This window comes from Podarcis tiliguerta (genome assembly GCF_965153285.1).
Source record: "Podarcis tiliguerta genome assembly, chromosome: 13".
Lineage (NCBI taxonomy): Eukaryota > Metazoa > Chordata > Lepidosauria > Squamata > Lacertidae > Podarcis > Podarcis tiliguerta.
The window spans coordinates 20,441,041-20,458,549 of NC_139546.1; the positions used below are offsets into that span (position 1 = coordinate 20,441,041).

At 47.0% G+C, this 17,509-nt stretch overlaps 1 protein-coding gene and 1 long non-coding RNA gene across 3 annotated transcripts in view; one reads left to right on the forward strand and one right to left on the reverse strand.

Moving 5' to 3' along the window:
- Window positions 1-16,705, forward strand: part of B4GALNT2 (beta-1,4-N-acetyl-galactosaminyltransferase 2 (SID blood group)) — a 32,985-nt gene extending 16,280 nt beyond the window's left edge. For both annotated transcript variants that reach the window (XM_083408407.1, XM_083408406.1), the window contains exons 6-11: window positions 534-714; window positions 3,434-3,520; window positions 6,103-6,290; window positions 10,225-10,365; window positions 11,455-11,674; window positions 13,350-16,705. In XM_083408407.1, coding sequence (XP_083264533.1) covers window positions 534-714; window positions 3,434-3,520; window positions 6,103-6,290; window positions 10,225-10,365; window positions 11,455-11,674; window positions 13,350-13,561 — 1,029 coding nt within the window. In that variant the 3' untranslated portion in view covers window positions 13,562-16,705. The remainder of the gene's footprint in view (window positions 1-533; window positions 715-3,433; window positions 3,521-6,102; window positions 6,291-10,224; window positions 10,366-11,454; window positions 11,675-13,349) is intronic.
- Window positions 16,706-16,728: 23 nt separating this feature from the next.
- The window catches only part of LOC310661893, a 157,289-nt gene continuing 156,508 nt past the window's right edge, over window positions 16,729-17,509 (reverse strand). Inside the window, exon 4 of the long non-coding RNA XR_014504150.1 lies at window positions 16,729-17,505. This is a non-coding gene — a long non-coding RNA (uncharacterized lncRNA). The remainder of the gene's footprint in view (window positions 17,506-17,509) is intronic.

Genomic DNA, 17,509 nt, shown 5'->3' on the forward strand with positions numbered 1-17,509 from the left:
TTTCCAGGGAGTCTTCTCTTCCCATGATGATCCAAACTCTGCTTACAAACCTCCAAGAAATAAGAGTCCACAACTTCCCAAGGGAGTCTGTCCCACTGTCAAACAGCTTGCTGTCAGAAATGTCTTCTGAAGTTGTGTCTGAATTTCCTTCCTTGTAACTTGAAGCCATGGGAGTCCTGTCCTCCAGAGCAGGCCTTGCTCCATCCTCCATGTGACAGCCCTTAAGTTCTTAGAAGATGGCTATCTCCTCCCAGTCTCCTCTTCCAGGCTAAACCTACCCAGCTCCTTCAACTGTTCCTCATAAGGCTTGGTTTCCGGACCCTTGATCTTCCCAATCGCCCTCCTCTGTGTACGTTCCAGCTTGTCAGCATCCTTCTTAAATTGTGGCACCCAGAACTGGACATCCCCTAATTTCTGACCTTCTGTTTACCCCCCATTTCCTGCTGATGTCCGTTTGTGTATCACCTGATTTAGATGAAAATGGAGGGATTTTATTTGCTCCTAAGACTTTTTTGGGGACCCCAAATCTCCAGGTTATCCTACAAGCTTCATTTGGTGCTCTCAACACCCTGGCTGATGTATCCCAAGACGTGGTAGGTGGGCGAGGGGAAAAGAAGCTGACCATCTCTACTCCCCATGTGAAGCTACTGAATTACATCCTGGAACATATTACGTACACAAGCACAGAGTATCTACTCGATGTTGTGGATCTGGGTGAGTTGGATTGCCCTTTGACTTCACCAGCCTGAAATCCGTGTTATAATTATTGCAAGACACTTTTGAGCAGCTTTCCGGCCATTCTCCCTTTTGAACGAATGCCACAAAGAGGCAGCGAATTATTATCTTTTCAGATCTTGCTTTATTTCTTGATAAAATGCTTTGCGATGTTGAAAATGGCTTGTCCTCCTCGTTTTGAAGACCTGGGGGCGGAGGATTGGAAAAGCTTCATGGAAGAATATTGCTGCCCAGTCAGAACTGACATTTGAGATGGTTGATTAAAATAGGCACCCTCTAAATAGCACTGAAAGCAGAGAAAATGACAGGTTCCTGCATTGCAGGGGGTTTATGACCTTGCAGTCCCTTCCAGCTCTACAAATCTTTGATTGACTGGGTGTGGACCATAATTCAGTGATGGGGAACATGCTTTGGGTGTGTATGGTCCAAGGTTCAAAGTCCTGGCATTTTTTAAAAGGCTTAGATTTGCAAATATAAGGGAAAAGGTAAGCTGAAGGACCCCTGGGCGGTTAAATCCAGTCAAAGGCGACTATGGGGTTGCAGTGCTCATCTCGCTTTCAGGCTGAGGGAACTGGTGTTTGTCCATAGACAGCTTTCCAGGTTGTGTGGCCAGCATGACTAAACCGCTTCTGGTGCAACAGAACACCCTGATGGAAGCCAGAGCACACAGAAAAGCCGTTTACCTTCCTGCCGCAGCAGTACCTATTTATCCACTTGCACTGGTGTGCTTTTGAACTGCTAGGTTGGCAGGAGCTGGGACAGAGCAATGGGAACTCACCCTGTCGCAAGGATTTGAACCGCCGACCTTCCAATCAGCAAGCCCAAGAGGCTGTGGTTTAAACCACAGCGCCACCCACGTCCCTTATAAGTATAAGGAAGCTTCCAATAATATTGTGAGGTTAATGATGGCCTTGTAACCTTGGTGGCATATGGTTGCCAAAGGATAAAGTACAAATTGATTAGGACAACATTATGACAAGACTTTGAAAGCATGAATAGGAAACCTGTGACCTTCTTGGGTGCTGCTGTGCATTCACATAAGCAATACTCTTCTATATATTCTTATCACAATATCAAATGTTTATCTTGCACATAAACAACACATAAAGTGCAATAATATAGATGGAAGTCCCAATGAATCAGCTTATTCATAAAGACCAAACATCTGCTAGTTTCTGTTCCACATATGCTCATAAAGTCCAAATTGGAGTCTAATTAAAATTATATAAACAATTGTGCTATAGAAGTACATACCATATATGAAGTATCAAGATAATAGAATTTATAACATAGTGGTTTCTGCAGTGAACAACAACTGTTACAATGTCCATATAGTCTATATAATCTATATAATCTTAATCTTATTTAATTTTAATTTGTTAAAATATGTTGAATTATATTCAGTTATATTACTTAGAATATGTACCCCACTGATGAAGCCCATGAGAGCAAAACAAGGCATTATTCCGGAAATCCTTGTCAACACTGTGAAACTGTAGTAGGCTCCAATTTGGACTTTATGAACATATGTGAAACAGAAACTAGCAGATATTTGGTCTTTATGAATGAACTGATTTATTGTGACTTCCGTCTATATTATTGCACTTTATGTGCAAGATGGACGCGGGTGGCGCTGTGGGTTAAACCACAGAGCCTAGGACTTGCCAATCAAAAGGTTAGCGGTTTGAATCCCCACGACGGGGTGAGCTCCTGTTGCTCAGTCCCTGCTCCTACCAACTTAGCAGTTCGAAAGCACCACAAAGTGCAAGTAGATAAATAGGTACCGCTCTGGCGGGAAGGTAAACGGCGTTTCCGTGCGCTGCTCTGGTTCGCCAGAAGCGGCTTAGTCCTGCTGGCCACATGACCCGGAAACTGTACGCCGGCTCCCTCGGCCAATAAAGCGAGATGAGCCCAGAGTCGGTCACGACTGGACCTAATGGTCAGAGGTCCCTTTACCTGTACCTTTTATGTGCAAGATAAACATTTGATATTGTGATAAGACTATAGAGAAGAGTATTGTTTCTGTGAATGCACAGTCGGTTATGTCTTGTGTGTTTGTCGAATGTATTTCACGTAACGCAAGATTTGATGTTGTTTTGCGGGTTGCATTTCCCCCAGAGTATTGGCCAAGCTGGCTGAACCTGATGGGAATTGGGAGTCCCAAATCACCCGGAGGGCTGCAGTTTCCCCACCCCTGCCCTAAAGGAATTACTCCATTGTTTTTGGCCCAATTAGACACTTCTACTCCCCAATATAACTGCTCACTTACCCCATCATCAAGGGTCAAAATAAACAGCCAGTGTTTCTTTTTCAGAAGGCAGCCTTGTCCGGCATTCACTACTCACATGCTGGTTTTGTACCTTAGAATCACAGAATTATAGAACTGTAAAGTTGGAAGGGACCCTGATCATCTAGCCCAACCTCCTGCAATGCAGGAGTATGCAGCTCTCCCATACGAGGCTCGAACCTGCAACCTTGGCATTATCAGCACCATGCTTTAGCCAACTGAGCTATCCAGACTTACCTTTTAAAAGACATGGGCATTGTCTGCTAAGAGACACTTCAAGCAGAAGGGTGGATTCCACCACTTTTGGAGTATGGCTTGCATATTCCTATAAGTGGGGGGTTTATAGTCCCAAGTGCCATCTGAACAATGGGAGCCAAGAAACTGCTGACCGACCTATCCATTACTTTCCAGTGACATTTACCATGGGGTCTCATCAGGTGAGGTTTCCTGTGACCATCCGACAGCCGGGCCTTCCTAAGCTGTTTGACCCAGGACCAGGTGAGCTTCTGATGCCCATTCAAATAGCAAAACCATGATGATGTAACACCTTTATTGGCTCTCTTAAGCAGAGATGGACAGAAGGTAGATCTCTGGATGACTTTAAACCAAACAGCAAAGGTTTCCGACACCTAATCCTGAAGAACAGCAACAACAAAATAATACTTCCACCTACCGCCTCAAATCATAATGCTGAAATGATGGGAAGCAGGGGTGGTTGTGACCTGTAATGGATTTCTCTGTGGAAGGACTGTGAGCTCAGTTCTGGTACTCAAAACAAATTCCCGGGCTCAGAATTCCTTAATGCTAAATATATGTCCTTTGTAGGTGGATCTTGGGGTTCTAGCAGAAAAACAAAATAGATGTGCAGCATAAAGATATGCTGCAGCTAGATGGTGACTGGGAGTGGCCACCAAGACCATATAACACCGGTCCTGAAAGACCTATATTGGCTCCCAGTACGTTTCCGAGCACAGTTCTGAGCACAGTGGGCTTCCACTGAAATGAGGCTGCATTTTAAGTTGTATTGTAATTCTGTTTTTAAGTTGTATTTTAATCAATTGTTTTCATACTTGATGTTAGCCGCCCTGAGCCTGGTCTTGGACAGGGAGGGGTATAAATAAAATATAATAAAATAATAAAATTCAAAATAATTCAAAGTGTTGGTGCTGACCTTTAAAGCCCTAAATCAGGCATCCCCAACCTGTGCCCCCCCCCAGATTTTTTGCCTACAACTCCCATGATCCCTTGCTAACAGGACCAGTGGTCAGGGATGATGGGAATTGTAGTCCAAAACATCTGGAGGGGCGAAGGTTGGGGATGCCTTCCCTAAATGGTGTTGGCCCACTATACCTGAAGGAGCGTCTCCACCCCATCGTTCAGCCCAGACACTGAGGTCCAGCTCTGAGGGCCTTCTGGCTGTTCCCTCACTGCGAGAAGTGAGATTACAGGAAACCAGACAGAGGGCCGTCTCAGTAGTGGTGCCTGCCCTGTGGAATGCCCCCCCGTCAGATGTCAAGGAAATAAATAACTATCTGACTTTTAGAAGACATCTGAAGGCAGCCCTGTTTAGGGAAGTTTTTAACGTTTGAAGTTTTATCATGTTTTTAATATTCTGTTGGGAGCCCCCCAGAGTGGCTGGGGAAACCCAGCCAAATGGGCAGGATATAAATAATATATTATTATTATTATTATTATTACTACTACTACTACTACTACTACTACTACTACTACTACTTCTACTTGCTTCAGACTTGCTTCAAAGGAATAAGCTGTTACACTTCTACAGTACAGTTAACAACTTATTCCTTTAAAGCAAGTTTTCAGCCCATCACAAGCACTGCAGGCCTTCCTCTTCCTCCTTGGTGACTGTCAGCTTGTTTGCTTTATTATTTTCAAACTTTATTAAGTAAAAAACACAGCTCTGACTCTCAACTTCTGCCTCCCAACAGATTACGAGTCCGCTGCTCTTAACCACTACACCACGCTGGCTCTCATTTTATGGTGGGGCAGGAGTAGTCAATGTGGTGCCTTGCAAATGTTGGGACTATAGCTCTCATCATCCCTGACCATTAACTTCACTAGTTGGAGCTGACATGCCTTCCAACATTTCTCCGATGACAATAGGGATGTCCTATTCCATAAGAGGGGACGCAGGTGGCGCTGTGGGTAAAAGCCTCAGCGCCTAGGGCTTGCCGATCGAAAGGTCGGCGGTTCGAATCCCCGCGGCGGGGTGCGCTCCCATCGTTCGGTCCCAGCGCCTGCCAACCTAGCAGTTCGAAAGCACTCCCGGGTGCAAGTAGATAAATAGGGACCGCTTACTAGCGGGAAGGTAAACGGCGTTCCGTGTGCGGCTCTGGCTCGCCAGAGCAGCAATGTCACGCTGGCCATGTGACCCGGAAGTGTCTCTGGACAGCGCTGGCCCCCGGCCTCTTGAGTGAGATGGGCGCACAACCCTAGAGTCTGTCAAGACTGGCCCGTAAGGGCAGGGGTACCTTTACCTTTTATTCCATAAGAGTAATTATTATTATGAGTGGCTCCCAACATACATAAAAACTTGATAAAACATTAAACATTTTAAAACTTCTCTATACAGGGCTGCCTTCAGATGTCTTCTAAATATTGTGTTGTTACTCATCTCCTTCGCTTGGGGGTTGCATAACTCCATGCCCTCCAACGTTTCTGTGGTGAAAACAGGGGCGTCCAAAGGGAAAGCAGGGCATTCCGGGATCGGATCAAATCAGAAACCAGGACAGCTTCCTGTAAATCAAGACTGGCCCTGGAAAATAGGGACACGTGGGGGGTCTGGGCTGATGGAGGGCACCACATGGGCTACATCTGTGGTAGGGAAGAGAAGTTACTTCAGCTCTGCAAAAGGTGACCTAAGCAGGTACCCAGAGTGAAAACAGTGGCTCAGGAACAGAGCCTTCAAGGAAGAGGCCTACTCTGGGTTGTGGTAGGAAATGTTTCTACTTGAATGAGAAGCTGAATACAAGACTCCTAGAGTACAGCCGTGGGAAACCAACCCACGTGGGTTGTTGAGTGTGTTGGCTCACTCTTCCTTCCCTTTCTTTGTCCCTCAGATTACAACATCAGCAATATGGTGACCATCACAACCAAGACTTTCTTGCGCTACCACAAGCTGAGGGTCCTCCTTGAGAGCATACGGCAGTATTATCCGAATATGAAGGTCATTGTGGCAGACGACAGCGAACACCCTGAGATGATTCAACAAGCCAACGTTGAACAGTACATTATGCCCTTTGGAAAGGTACCTACCAACACGTGCAGATGTGGCTTCTTCCACTGCTGAGAGGGATTTCCCAGCTCCTGGTCAAGTGAGCCAATCCTGGGCCCTTCTGACAGCAGTGTGGCAGGGTGACATGGAGAAGTTCGATGGGCCATGATGTATGCTAGGGATGGGGAACCTGGTGGCCCTCTAGATGTTGCTACAACTACAACTCCCATCATTCCTGACCATTGGCCATGCTGGCTGGTGCTGATGGGAGCTGCAGTCCCAACAACCAAGCCAGATAGCTCAGGCACTAGAGCAGGCATAGGCAAACTCGGCCCTCCAGATGTTTTGGGACTACAACTCCCATCATCTCTAGCCAACAGGACCAGTGGTCAGGGATGATTGGAATTGTAGTCTCAAAACATCTGGAGAGCCGAGTTTGCCCATGTCTGCACTAGAGCACGAGGCTCATAATTTCAGGGTTGTGGGTTTGAGTCCGCATTGGGCGAAAGAGTCCTCCATCGCAGGGGGTTGGGCTCAATGAGCCTTGGGGCTCTCTTATAGCTCTACAATTCTGTGATTCTAATAAGCACTATAACATTGGGGTTTCTTACCCCAGGTGTATGCTGAACTTCCAGACTTTGTGCCTAGTTCCTAGCTATTAAGAGAGACGGTTCCCTCTTAATTTGAGAGTTTGCGCTCTAAATTTAAAGCAGTATCGTATCATTTTTACAGTTACAGCTTTCCCCGAAGAATCTAGGAGGTGAAGTTTGTGATGGGTGCTGAGCGTTGTCAGGTGCCAGAGACCAGACTGAGGATTACAGCACTGATGAGGAATGGTGGGAACCTCCCCCTCTTCCTGCTCCTGACCAGGATCCTGAAGCTGCTCAGGAACAGTGGAGCAGTATAGATCTAGAGAATCGGTTTGCAGAGGGACATAGTTCGGAAAGCAACAGCTGGGTAGAGCTGAGTGGGGAACAGCTAGAAGCAGCAGAGCAGGGAAAGAGAGAGAGAGATAACCGACTCCTCTTTGTTTGAGAGTGTCCAGCCTATCTCTCCACAGGCAAGGCAAGATGATAAAGTTGCTACACAGAAGGCTCAGTGGTTGCAAGATCAGGTTGCCAGAAGGGGAAGTGACGATGACTTGGGGGAGGGGAGGACAACTTAATTGGAAGCACCTTCACTCAGAGAATGGCTGCTGTGTCCTTTTGCTGTGATCATTAAATGCTCTTAAACTGATAGGTTTAAGGTACCCCTGATAGGTTTAAGGTACCCCTACCCATACGGGCCAGTCGTGTCCGACTCTAGGGTTGTGCGCCCATCTCACTTAAGAGGCCGGGGGCCAGCGCTGTCCAGAGACACTTCCGGGTCACATGGCCAGCGTGACAAAGCTGCATCTGGCGAGCCAGCGCAGCACACGGAAACGCCGTTTACCTTCCTGCCAGTAAGCGGTCCCTATTTATCTACTTGCACCTGGGGGTGCTTTCGAACTGCTAGGTTGGCAGGCGCTGGGACCGGGGCGCACCCCGCCACGGGGATTCGAACCGCCGACCTTTCGATCGGCAAGTCCTAGGCACTGAGGCTTTTACCCACAGCGCCACCCGCATCCCTTAAACTGATAAGGGACTCTAATTGCTTTGTTATGCTGACAAAGGTGGGCCAAAGGTGGCGGGGGAGGGGAGTCGTTTCTCCAAAGCCTGACATCAGGAGACTCCTAATACCCTTACAGAGCTATACTGGTTGGTCAATCCATCCTCCTTCACAGGGAATTCTGGGAGTTGGAGCTCTGTGAGGGGAACTAGGGGGTTTCCTAATAACTCTCAGCAACTTTAACAAACTACAGCTTCCAGGATATTTTGGGGACGCCACGACATTTAAAGCACTCTTATACCACTTTCAAGTGTATAATGTTGATGTCTTTAAGGGTTTGTGAAACTCTCCACATCCTTGCCCTCGACTCCTGCCTTCTCTTTTTCTCAGCGCTCCCTTTTGTTCCGTCATCTTCCAACACCCAGAGTCCAGGGCTTCTCATTATCTGAGCAGTGTTTTGGTGTCCTCTGTGTCCCAACTAAAACAGCTGAGAGCACTTACGAGAGGCAATATGGAAAGAGGATCTTGCAGGGTTGGGGAAGAACTCTTTCTCTGCTTCCCTCCCCAGACAGGGCCATTTGCCACTAACTGCCCTGTGAGATGGAGTAGGAGAAGAGTGTATATGTGGAGTAAAAAAGAGAGAGACCCTGAGCTTATTCAAGCTGAACTGTCCACACTTTTCCCACCCACCTATCTCTACGGCCATCTGCCACCAAGTATTGGCCTGTGAGTAGAATTGTGAAAACTTACATTTTTATATTGCTCTTTTAAAAAAATACCGTTTATTGAAATATTTGGATGTTAATTGTAAGCTGCTTTGGAAGGGTTTTTTGGACTACAATTCCCATCCTTATTATTTACTATTTATTTCATTTCTATACCGCTTTATATTTTTAAGAAAAATATCAGAATATTAAAACATCAATAAATCCATCTGAAGAAAGTCAAATATATAGAGTATACAATCAAAGCAACATAATTAACAGAAAACTAAAATATTATCTTAAAGATTTCAAAACAAAACATTACAAAGGAGAGGTCAACTACAGAAAACGTATTTAACATAAACAAAAGAACCAAATAAAACCTTAATTTTTTTTTTAAAAAAACACCATTGCTAAGTGAAGTCAAATATAAAAAGCACATTTAAAACAGCATAATTAACAAGAGGATAAAAGAAGTGCAAGTAGATAAATAGGTACCGCTCTGGCGGGAAGGTAAACGGTGTTTCCATGCGCTGCTCTGGTTCGCCAGAAGCGGCTTAGTCATGCTGGCCACATGACCTGGAAGCTGTACGCCGGCTTCCCTGACAATAAAGCAAGATGAGCGCCGCAACCCCAGAGTCGGCCACGACTGGACCTAATGGTCAGGGGTCCTTCTACCTTAAAATGTTATCGTAAGCATGACACAGCTGTTTGGCAGGCACAAAAAGATGGGCCAAAAGAATCCAATAGTTAGGGTTTGTTGTCAGGCATAGTCCCTCCATTCTCACCAGATGCCTCTTTAGTAGAGCTGGTGAGTCTGGGCCTCGCCTGCTAGGCCAGGTGGAAAGGGCCTTGCAGGGAGCGGCCTTCACGACTCACAGCTGGGTGATGTCCCCCTGGTCTCTAGCTAGCAGGACCCAGTAGTCAGGGATGGTGGGAACTGTAGTCCAGAACAGCTGGAGTTTCGGAAACCCTGCTCTGAAGCCTTCCAACATTGTGAACGTGTTCATTCTAGGATCTAGGGGGGGGATATGTCTAGTTCTAAGCTTAGTGTTTCAGACATACTTGGGGGGGTTGGATGACCTGCCTGTGATCCCCATGAAAATGGCTCACGCTGCTTATTGTCTTTGTTTCTGTGCCTCACTCCAAGCAAGCAGAACTGTTTTCCTCTGACAGATACCTGGGTTTGTGTGTGCTGTGTGTGTGTAAGGAGGGATGCATTCAAATTTATCACCTGCCTTTCTCCCTGGATTTTGGCATTCCCAATTCCCCAGTCTGTCTCATTCCCTTTTAAAAATAAACATAAAAATATTTTTTATTAAATTTTACATAACACATTTCAATTTAAATGTATCAATTACCTTTACATTTAGGATTCTCAGAATCCCTTGACTCCTCCCTGCCCTTTTCTGGTTTCCGTTGTCCATCCCTTTTTATTCAACTTATCCCTTTTCTTCCAATTTATTGTGTCTATTATTAACTTCTCCGTTATATTTGGGAAGGCCACCAAGAAAGGATTTCCTAAAGCCTTACATGGAAACATCAGGTGTAGCATCCAACTGACAGGCTGAATTTTATGCAGGGGGTGGAGGCAGATATTCTGCTGTGGAAAGAGCTCCCCAACAAAAACACACCACTGACATAGCCTGATACTCCTTCCTGGTTAACTTCCTCAGGGCTGGTTTGCAGGAAGGAACCTCGCCATCTCTCAGGTCACAACCAAATACTACCTCTGGGTGGATGATGATTTCGTGTTCACCGCAAACACCAAGATCGAGAAACTAGTGGAAGTGTTGGAGAACAGCAACTTGGATGTGGTATGTATTTTTTTGCCATGCTGTCCACTAGCCTCCCAACCCAATTCTGGCCAGTGTAGATATTTTTCCTGCACTCCTAGAACAAGCCACACAACTGGAATGGGTCTGAGAGGTTAACGAACGGTTGCTCCTAACAACTTTTGGGTCCCTTTCTGAATCCATTTAACACAGTGTTTCCCAAACTTGGGTCTCAAGCTGTTTTTGGACTACAACTCCCATCATCCCTAGCTAGCAAGACCAGTGGTCGGGGATGATGGGAATTGTAGTGCGAAAAACAGCTCGAGACCCACGTTTGGGAAACACTGCTCTAACAGATTCAATAGCACGTAAGGAGGCTGTGCTTTTAGGCTGCAGCTGTAACCTAGTTGAAGAAATCTTACACCACAATCCTGTGCATGTTTACTCAGAAGCAAGTTCCACTGTGCTCAGTAGGTCTGGTAAGAATGTGTAAGATTGCAGGCCAATTATCTGCATGCATTTAACTGCTCAGCGAAATCTGTATAGATTTGCACGTGGTTAAGAAAATGGCTGTTCGGAAGCATTTTTCGTTTTCGGAGGTTGCATCCACGTGTCACATGCAAGCATCATCTTTGAAGACTCCATGTGAGAATATCCTTCCATCTGTAGTCTGTCCAGATTCTTCTTCTCAGTGGCGTAGCGTGGGTTGTCAGCACCCGGGGCAAGGCAAGTAATTTGCACCCCCTAACCCGTGGATTTGTGCCCCCTAACCCGTGGATTTGCGCCCCCAACCCTAACCCCCAGATGTTGCGCCTGGTGCGGCCGGCCCCCCCTGCACCCCCCACGCTACGCCTCTGCTTCTTCTAGAAATAATTGCCAGTTTTAATATGTAACCAGCTGTCCAATTAGTTGGGTGCATCCTTTAGTCCAGGGATGGGGAAGTGTTGGGCCTCCAAATATTGCTAGACTCCACCTCCAGCCAGCAGGGCCAGTGGTCAGGGATAAGGGAGTTGGAGCCCAACAATATCTACAGCTTCTCCAACCCTGCTGTGGAAAGGACTTGGCGTTTCAATGGCAGCAGTACCATGGTGAAGTCTGTCAAGTGCTGATAGGTGCCTGTGTGGTTTATAGGTCGGAGGCAGCGTTGGTGGCAATGACTACAAGTTTAAGGTCATCTATGAGGAAGGAGAGGACAGCAGTTGTCTGCACATCCGATATGGCTCTTACCACCGCTTGAAAGGCTTTCCCAATTGTGTGGTCGCCAGCGGCGTAGTCAACTTCTTCCTCGCTCGTACTGAGGAGAGCAGGCGTGTTGGGTTTGACCCTAAGCTGCAAAGGGTGGCTCACTCAGGTAAGGTCACATGCCCCACCCACTCCACAAACCTCCAGATTATATATAGTGCTAACATTGTCCCTGGTGGCGCTGTGGTCTAAAGCACCAAGCCTCTGGGCTTGCCAATCAGAAGGTCGCCGGTTCAAATCCCTGCCTGCGACGGGGTGAGCTCCCATTGCTCTGTCCCAGTTCCTGCCAGCTTAGCAGTTTGAAAGCACACCAGTTCAAGTAGATAAATAGGTACCACTGCGGTGGGAAGGTAAACGGCATTTCCACGCGCTCTGGTTTCCGTCACAGTGTCCCATTGCTCCAGAAGTGGTTTAGTCATGCTGGCCACATGACCCAGAAAGCTGTCTGTGGACAAACGCCGGCTCCTTCAGCCTGAAGTGAGATGAGCGCCACAACCCCATAGTCCCTTTTGACTGGACTTAAAGGTCCAGGGGTTCTTTACCATTTACCAGGGGAAAGTAAGTAGGTCTCTACCTGACGTCACCTTATAGTGGCATAGTTTGGGGGGGGGCAGAGGGGCAGTTGCGCTGAGCACAAAATTTCAACCCGGTGCTGCCTCAATACAGCTGCTTGCTTCCATTGCTGGACTCTGTTTAAAAGTGGCTTCTCCATACGAACCAGGAAGTGACCTCTCCAGATAAAGGATCGACTCTTCTTTTCTCATCTCTGTGGCTGCAATCTCCTGGGTGACGTGAGCGCCATTAGGCAGTTGGATGTGCATGGGTACTCCGTCCGTTTCCCTACCTCCCACACACCCCCGGGCACTGGCAACCCATGCTATGTCACTGGTCCCCCGTGGCGTAGGGGCAGGTGGGTGTGGTTTGGAGAGGAAAGGCCCCATGGGTCAAAAATGAGACTTGCGCCTAGGCTAGAAGCCCCACACCTGTTTGAAACCCTGTCTTTTTCAGAAGCTAATTTTCCGGGTGAGGTCAGAATGAGCATTGCAAATTGAGTTTCCTGTCTTCCTTTTCATAGACTCATATAGTTGGGGGGGGGGTGTAGGCCATCAAGCCCAGAATGAAAACATCCCCAAGAGATTACTATTGAGCCTCTGCTTTGAAAGCCTTTGAGAAGGCTGGCTTGCTAAGTTATCTTATCCCAGTGGTCACCCACACTCCCTAATACACAGGCATCTGAAAGGGGGTAGCTTGCAGAATGCCCTCTGCTCTTGGCATGGCCATCATAAGAACTTAAGAAAAGTCTACTGGATTAGCCCAAAGGCCCATCTAATGATAATCCAGAATCAAGTTCACACAGGAGCAAACCAGATGTCTGTGGGAAGGGTAGTAGCCACATGGCCAAGACCTCTGTGTGATCAGGGGAGCCGATTGCATGGAGGTGAGGGCAGCTGCTCAGCTGTAGAGTTCATGTTTGAGACATCTGCGTTGTGTGGGTTGGCCAGGAGTTGCTGCCCTGCTCCATGTGCTTCCTACATGCAGAGAACAAGTATGAACGGAGGTCTCTTATTCAAACGTATGTCTTAGTGATTTACTTACTGCAGGGATGGGGAGCCTGTGACTGCCCCCCCCCCCCCCCGGTTTTGCTGGACTCTTGACTCGTGTCAGCCGAAGCCAGCATGGCCAAGGGTCAGGGATGATGGGAGTTGTAGTCCAGCAAGAGCTGGAGGCCCAGAGGTTCCCTAACCCTAGCCAACTGACTTCTCTCGCCCCAATCTTCCCTTCAGAATATTTTATGGATGGACTGGGGATTTTGCGAGTCGGCTCCTGCAATCATGTTGTCGTTGGTCACCAGCCACACGGCAGCGCGAAAAACACACAAGAGGCTGACGTCGAGAAGACTTACGGCAGATTCCGGGCCAATACTCAGGAACAGGTCCGGTTCAAACTGGCTTTACATTACTTTAAGAACAGGATGAAATGCTACACAAAGGCTTGACTGCGTATTTCAACTCTACTGCTCCTGAATCCCCTAGAGGGCATCTTTCAAGTGGCAATGGGCTCACCTGAAGGGACTCTCGATTATCTTGGAACAAGCAACTGACTGGAGCCACAAAAGCGGCCAAAACCCACTAAGTGAAAATCAGAGCTCTTGCTTAATATCATCTTTTGTGGGACTTCCCTGTTGGGGGGTTTCTCGCAACAGGACCCTACTGTGAAATGCGTATTTAAAGTGCCATGGATTGCCACAAACACACTCTTCTTCCACTCAGACGCCTGTGTGGTGACACGGCGGCCATTTTTGTTATCTGCTCTGTGTTAAAGGCAGTATATGGAAGTTGTATGCTGTGCTAAAGTGGAATTTAATTCCTCTATGGACTTTTAACCCTGGCTGTTTTTAAAGCCAGCTCAAACCATGAAGCAAACCTGTAAATGCTGACCCATCTTTCCTTTCCACTCTGGTTTTTTATTTCAGGTTGCTTTTTCTGATCTTTTTTATGCAACAGGAGGAGGCTGTGTTGAAGGGAGTGAGTGCAAGCCCCTGATCCTCAGAGCATAATTATCAGCTAACTGGGTTGAAAGAGATTAAAAAAGGGAGTCAGTTTTGGGCCGACTCCAGTGGGGACAACCTCAAACGGGAGACACCAAAGGGAACCACTCCTTTGGGGAGACAAGGGGCAGGAACAAGAATCCATGGTACATTTTTGAGATAGACAGCCTTAATGATAGGTAGAGAGGAGTTTGGGGCTGCATATGGGTTCTGTGTGAGAGTCAAGCCCCTGGTGCAAGTGGGAAGGTTCTTGGCTAAGGAGGGGTAAGGAGCTAGTTTGGAGTGAACTTTGAGGTGGTTAGACCCTTTTGCACTTTTCACAGGGCAGTTGTTCACTTGCACTCGGGGGCACAGTATCCTCCCACAGAGTAGGATACTATTATTTTGTCCCTCCCGTAACTCCTAACTGGGGAGGGTGGGAAGAGCTTTGGTTCTCCTTTGGTGGAGTTGAGCAGTTGCGTTGGAGTGGAGAAAACCAAACAAAGCAAACAAAAGACAAACGTCTGGGTCAGAGGGAACAGATAGGGAAGATCCAGTGGTCTTGGGGAAGAGAGCTATGGAAAGGGCAGTAGGCGACATCGTCATAGGAGAGTGGGAAGCCAGACTCTTGATGTTAGTTGTCCCTGTTCAGCTGCTCAGTAGACTTTAGTACCTATGCTGACCTGGTGACACTATTGGCTAACACCGGGTGAGTCCAGAAAAGAACAACTCGGCCATGATCTGATCATGGCTGAGATGGTCTACCTGGTGCGTGTTACGGAGACCCAGGAGGGCAAGCAGGTAGCGGCGGCTGACCCTACCCAGCTTTGTCCACCTGGATATTTTGTGCAGTATCAGTCAAGGTCAGAGGGACAAGGTGACACACAGCTGTCATCCAGAAGTCCTGTCCTTCCCAACACAAGGCCAGTCCCTCAGGAAACTCAATGTGAACATTTGTGGTGTCTGGCACAATGGGGACCTTATCTGCACTATCTTGTGGCCGACCACCTCCCTCTCTTGAAGTCAATCTCTGGTTTGGTGTTGGTTCTGGACTTCATGGCTTTCCATGGCAACCATGGAGCTGTTTCAGTACAACGTGCACCTGACATATGTCATAGGTTATATACCCTGGGCCTGTTTTTGCCACATAGGGGACTGGCAAGGATCTAATGAATGGGCAGCCATCACCCTATTTTCACATGGGCAGATTGCTTTCTGTTGTGGATTGGCCCACCCCCAGGTCTGGAGGACCAGTTAAGTTGGAGACAGATAAGAGTCTGAGGTATTCCTGAATGCTTTGGGGGAATTTTCCAGGCAGTATGACTGGTGCTCCTGTCAAGGCCCTCGTTTCACAGTGGAATACTGAGATGGAGAGAAGGCCATTGGCACCATCACTCCAAAGCTCCCTGCCTGACCACAAGTAGTTCAGGAATTTGTGGTTTTCTGAGGCCCTCTGGGCAATGAAGCAAGCTAGACAACAACCGGAGTGCAGGTGGTACCAAGTTGTGGCTTGAATCCGACCACATGGAGGTGCAAGTACACAGCCTCACCTTTCATGTGCCTGTGGCAAACAGAATATATGTATCTCAGCCCCCTGTTGCTTCCTGAGTGAATTGCTCAACAGAGCTGGCTAGAGACTGTTAAATTGGTTGGTACCTCTTCATTTGCAATGGACCACTCCGTAGCCTGCTGTGAAAAATCTGCAAGGCACTTTTGAGGGCAAAAAACTCACGCATGCCAGTTAGTCCAGGTCTGTTGGGAGATCCCATGAGCAGCACTGTTGGGGGACCAATTCCAGGGGATGATGGCATGGACAGGATACCTGTGGCCATGAGGCTGAGTGCATTCCCTCTTGAGCTCAGCCCATCATGGGTGATAAAATCTAGTAGGAAGGGATTGACTCAGTGGGTGCAGGGAGTGGTTAATGCCTCATTACAGGAGTTTTGCTCACTGCCTTGAAAGGGATGGTGAGAAGGCCCCACTTAGAGACACCCTCCTGACTCTAAAGAGCCTTTAGAAATATTACTGAGCGGTCTCGTATTATTCCCTTCCTGTGCAAGGTGATTGGGAGGGCAGTGGCTAGCCAGCTGCAGCAGGCCTGGAGCGAGGGATGCTGGTCCCGAACAATCTTCTATTTGCAGACTTGGTCCCAAGAATGGTCTTTGGGATGCTTTGTCTGAAATGTTCTAACCCTACAAAAAAAGAAGAGTCATACCTTTTATGGGGTGATTGGAACAGACTCAGCTGAACCATAGTTGAGAAGATGAGCCAATGGAACTGTAGCCCTAGTCAGAGGTGGTCAGTGATAAAATACCCTGATCAACTTTTTTTGCAGGGGAAGAGGAATACTGAAGTCAGAACTTTACTCCCTATTCCCAAAGCGATTTACTGGCTCTAATCGCGTAGGGTTGTAGCTGCTCAATTGGACTAGGCGTTTTGCATGTAGCCATGGTTTGTCGGTTGTGGTTCCCCATCAAACTCAGGGATGTTCAAAGATGCCCTTGGTATGGAAAAGTTTCCCCATCCTACCTTACAGGGATGTTGTAAGGACGAAAGCACATGAAAAGCACCACTAATGATGATTTGAATATTAAATCAGGGCACAAATTAAAATATGATTTTTTTCCGTTTTATTAAAAAAAAATGAAACAGTGGAGTAAAGCAGTTTGTGGCAATAACCAAGCTGGAAGTAAAAATGGAGCTCGCAGTCCATCTGTAGTCGCAACTTTGGATGTGAGCCAACTAACCTGCCTCATGCAATAGACAAGGAGTCTAAGAACAGAAAGGGGAATTGAAAGAGAGAAAAGATTAAAAAAACAAAACAACTTTTTTTTTAATACAGTTCACCAAAAGGGAGGAAAACAATTGTTAAGAGCACAGCCTTTCAGATTTAGTCTGAATTTGTGATGATTTCAATGGCTTAGAATAAAAAAGAGAAAACAGTGGACGCTGTTGTTGTTTTTTTACATGTCCTTATAATAATTGTACGGCAAACAGATTCCCCCCCCCCCAAATTCACATAACCTTGTTGCATATACATGTGACTTGTCATAAAATCGTTTTAACAACCGATTGCTCTGAAGGACCTACACCCAAGTAGCAAAATAGCTTTAATACAAGGTCTCCAGCAAAGTAACTGAAAGATGTAAACTTCTTGCTGTTGCTTTTTTCCACACCTGAGATGGCTTCAGAGAAAGATTAGAGACATTCACCAGGTTAACTAAACTAACCCTTCCATGTTCAGAGGCAGTATTTCTGATGCTGGTGGCAAAACAGGTGGCTAGAAAATTACTGTCAACTCTCGCTCTGATCCTCCCAGAGCCATCTAAGTTGTTACTGTTGGAATCAAGACTGCTAGCCTAAAGCTGGACTTATGGACTCTCATCCAACAAAACAATTCTTACGAGTCCTTCCTAC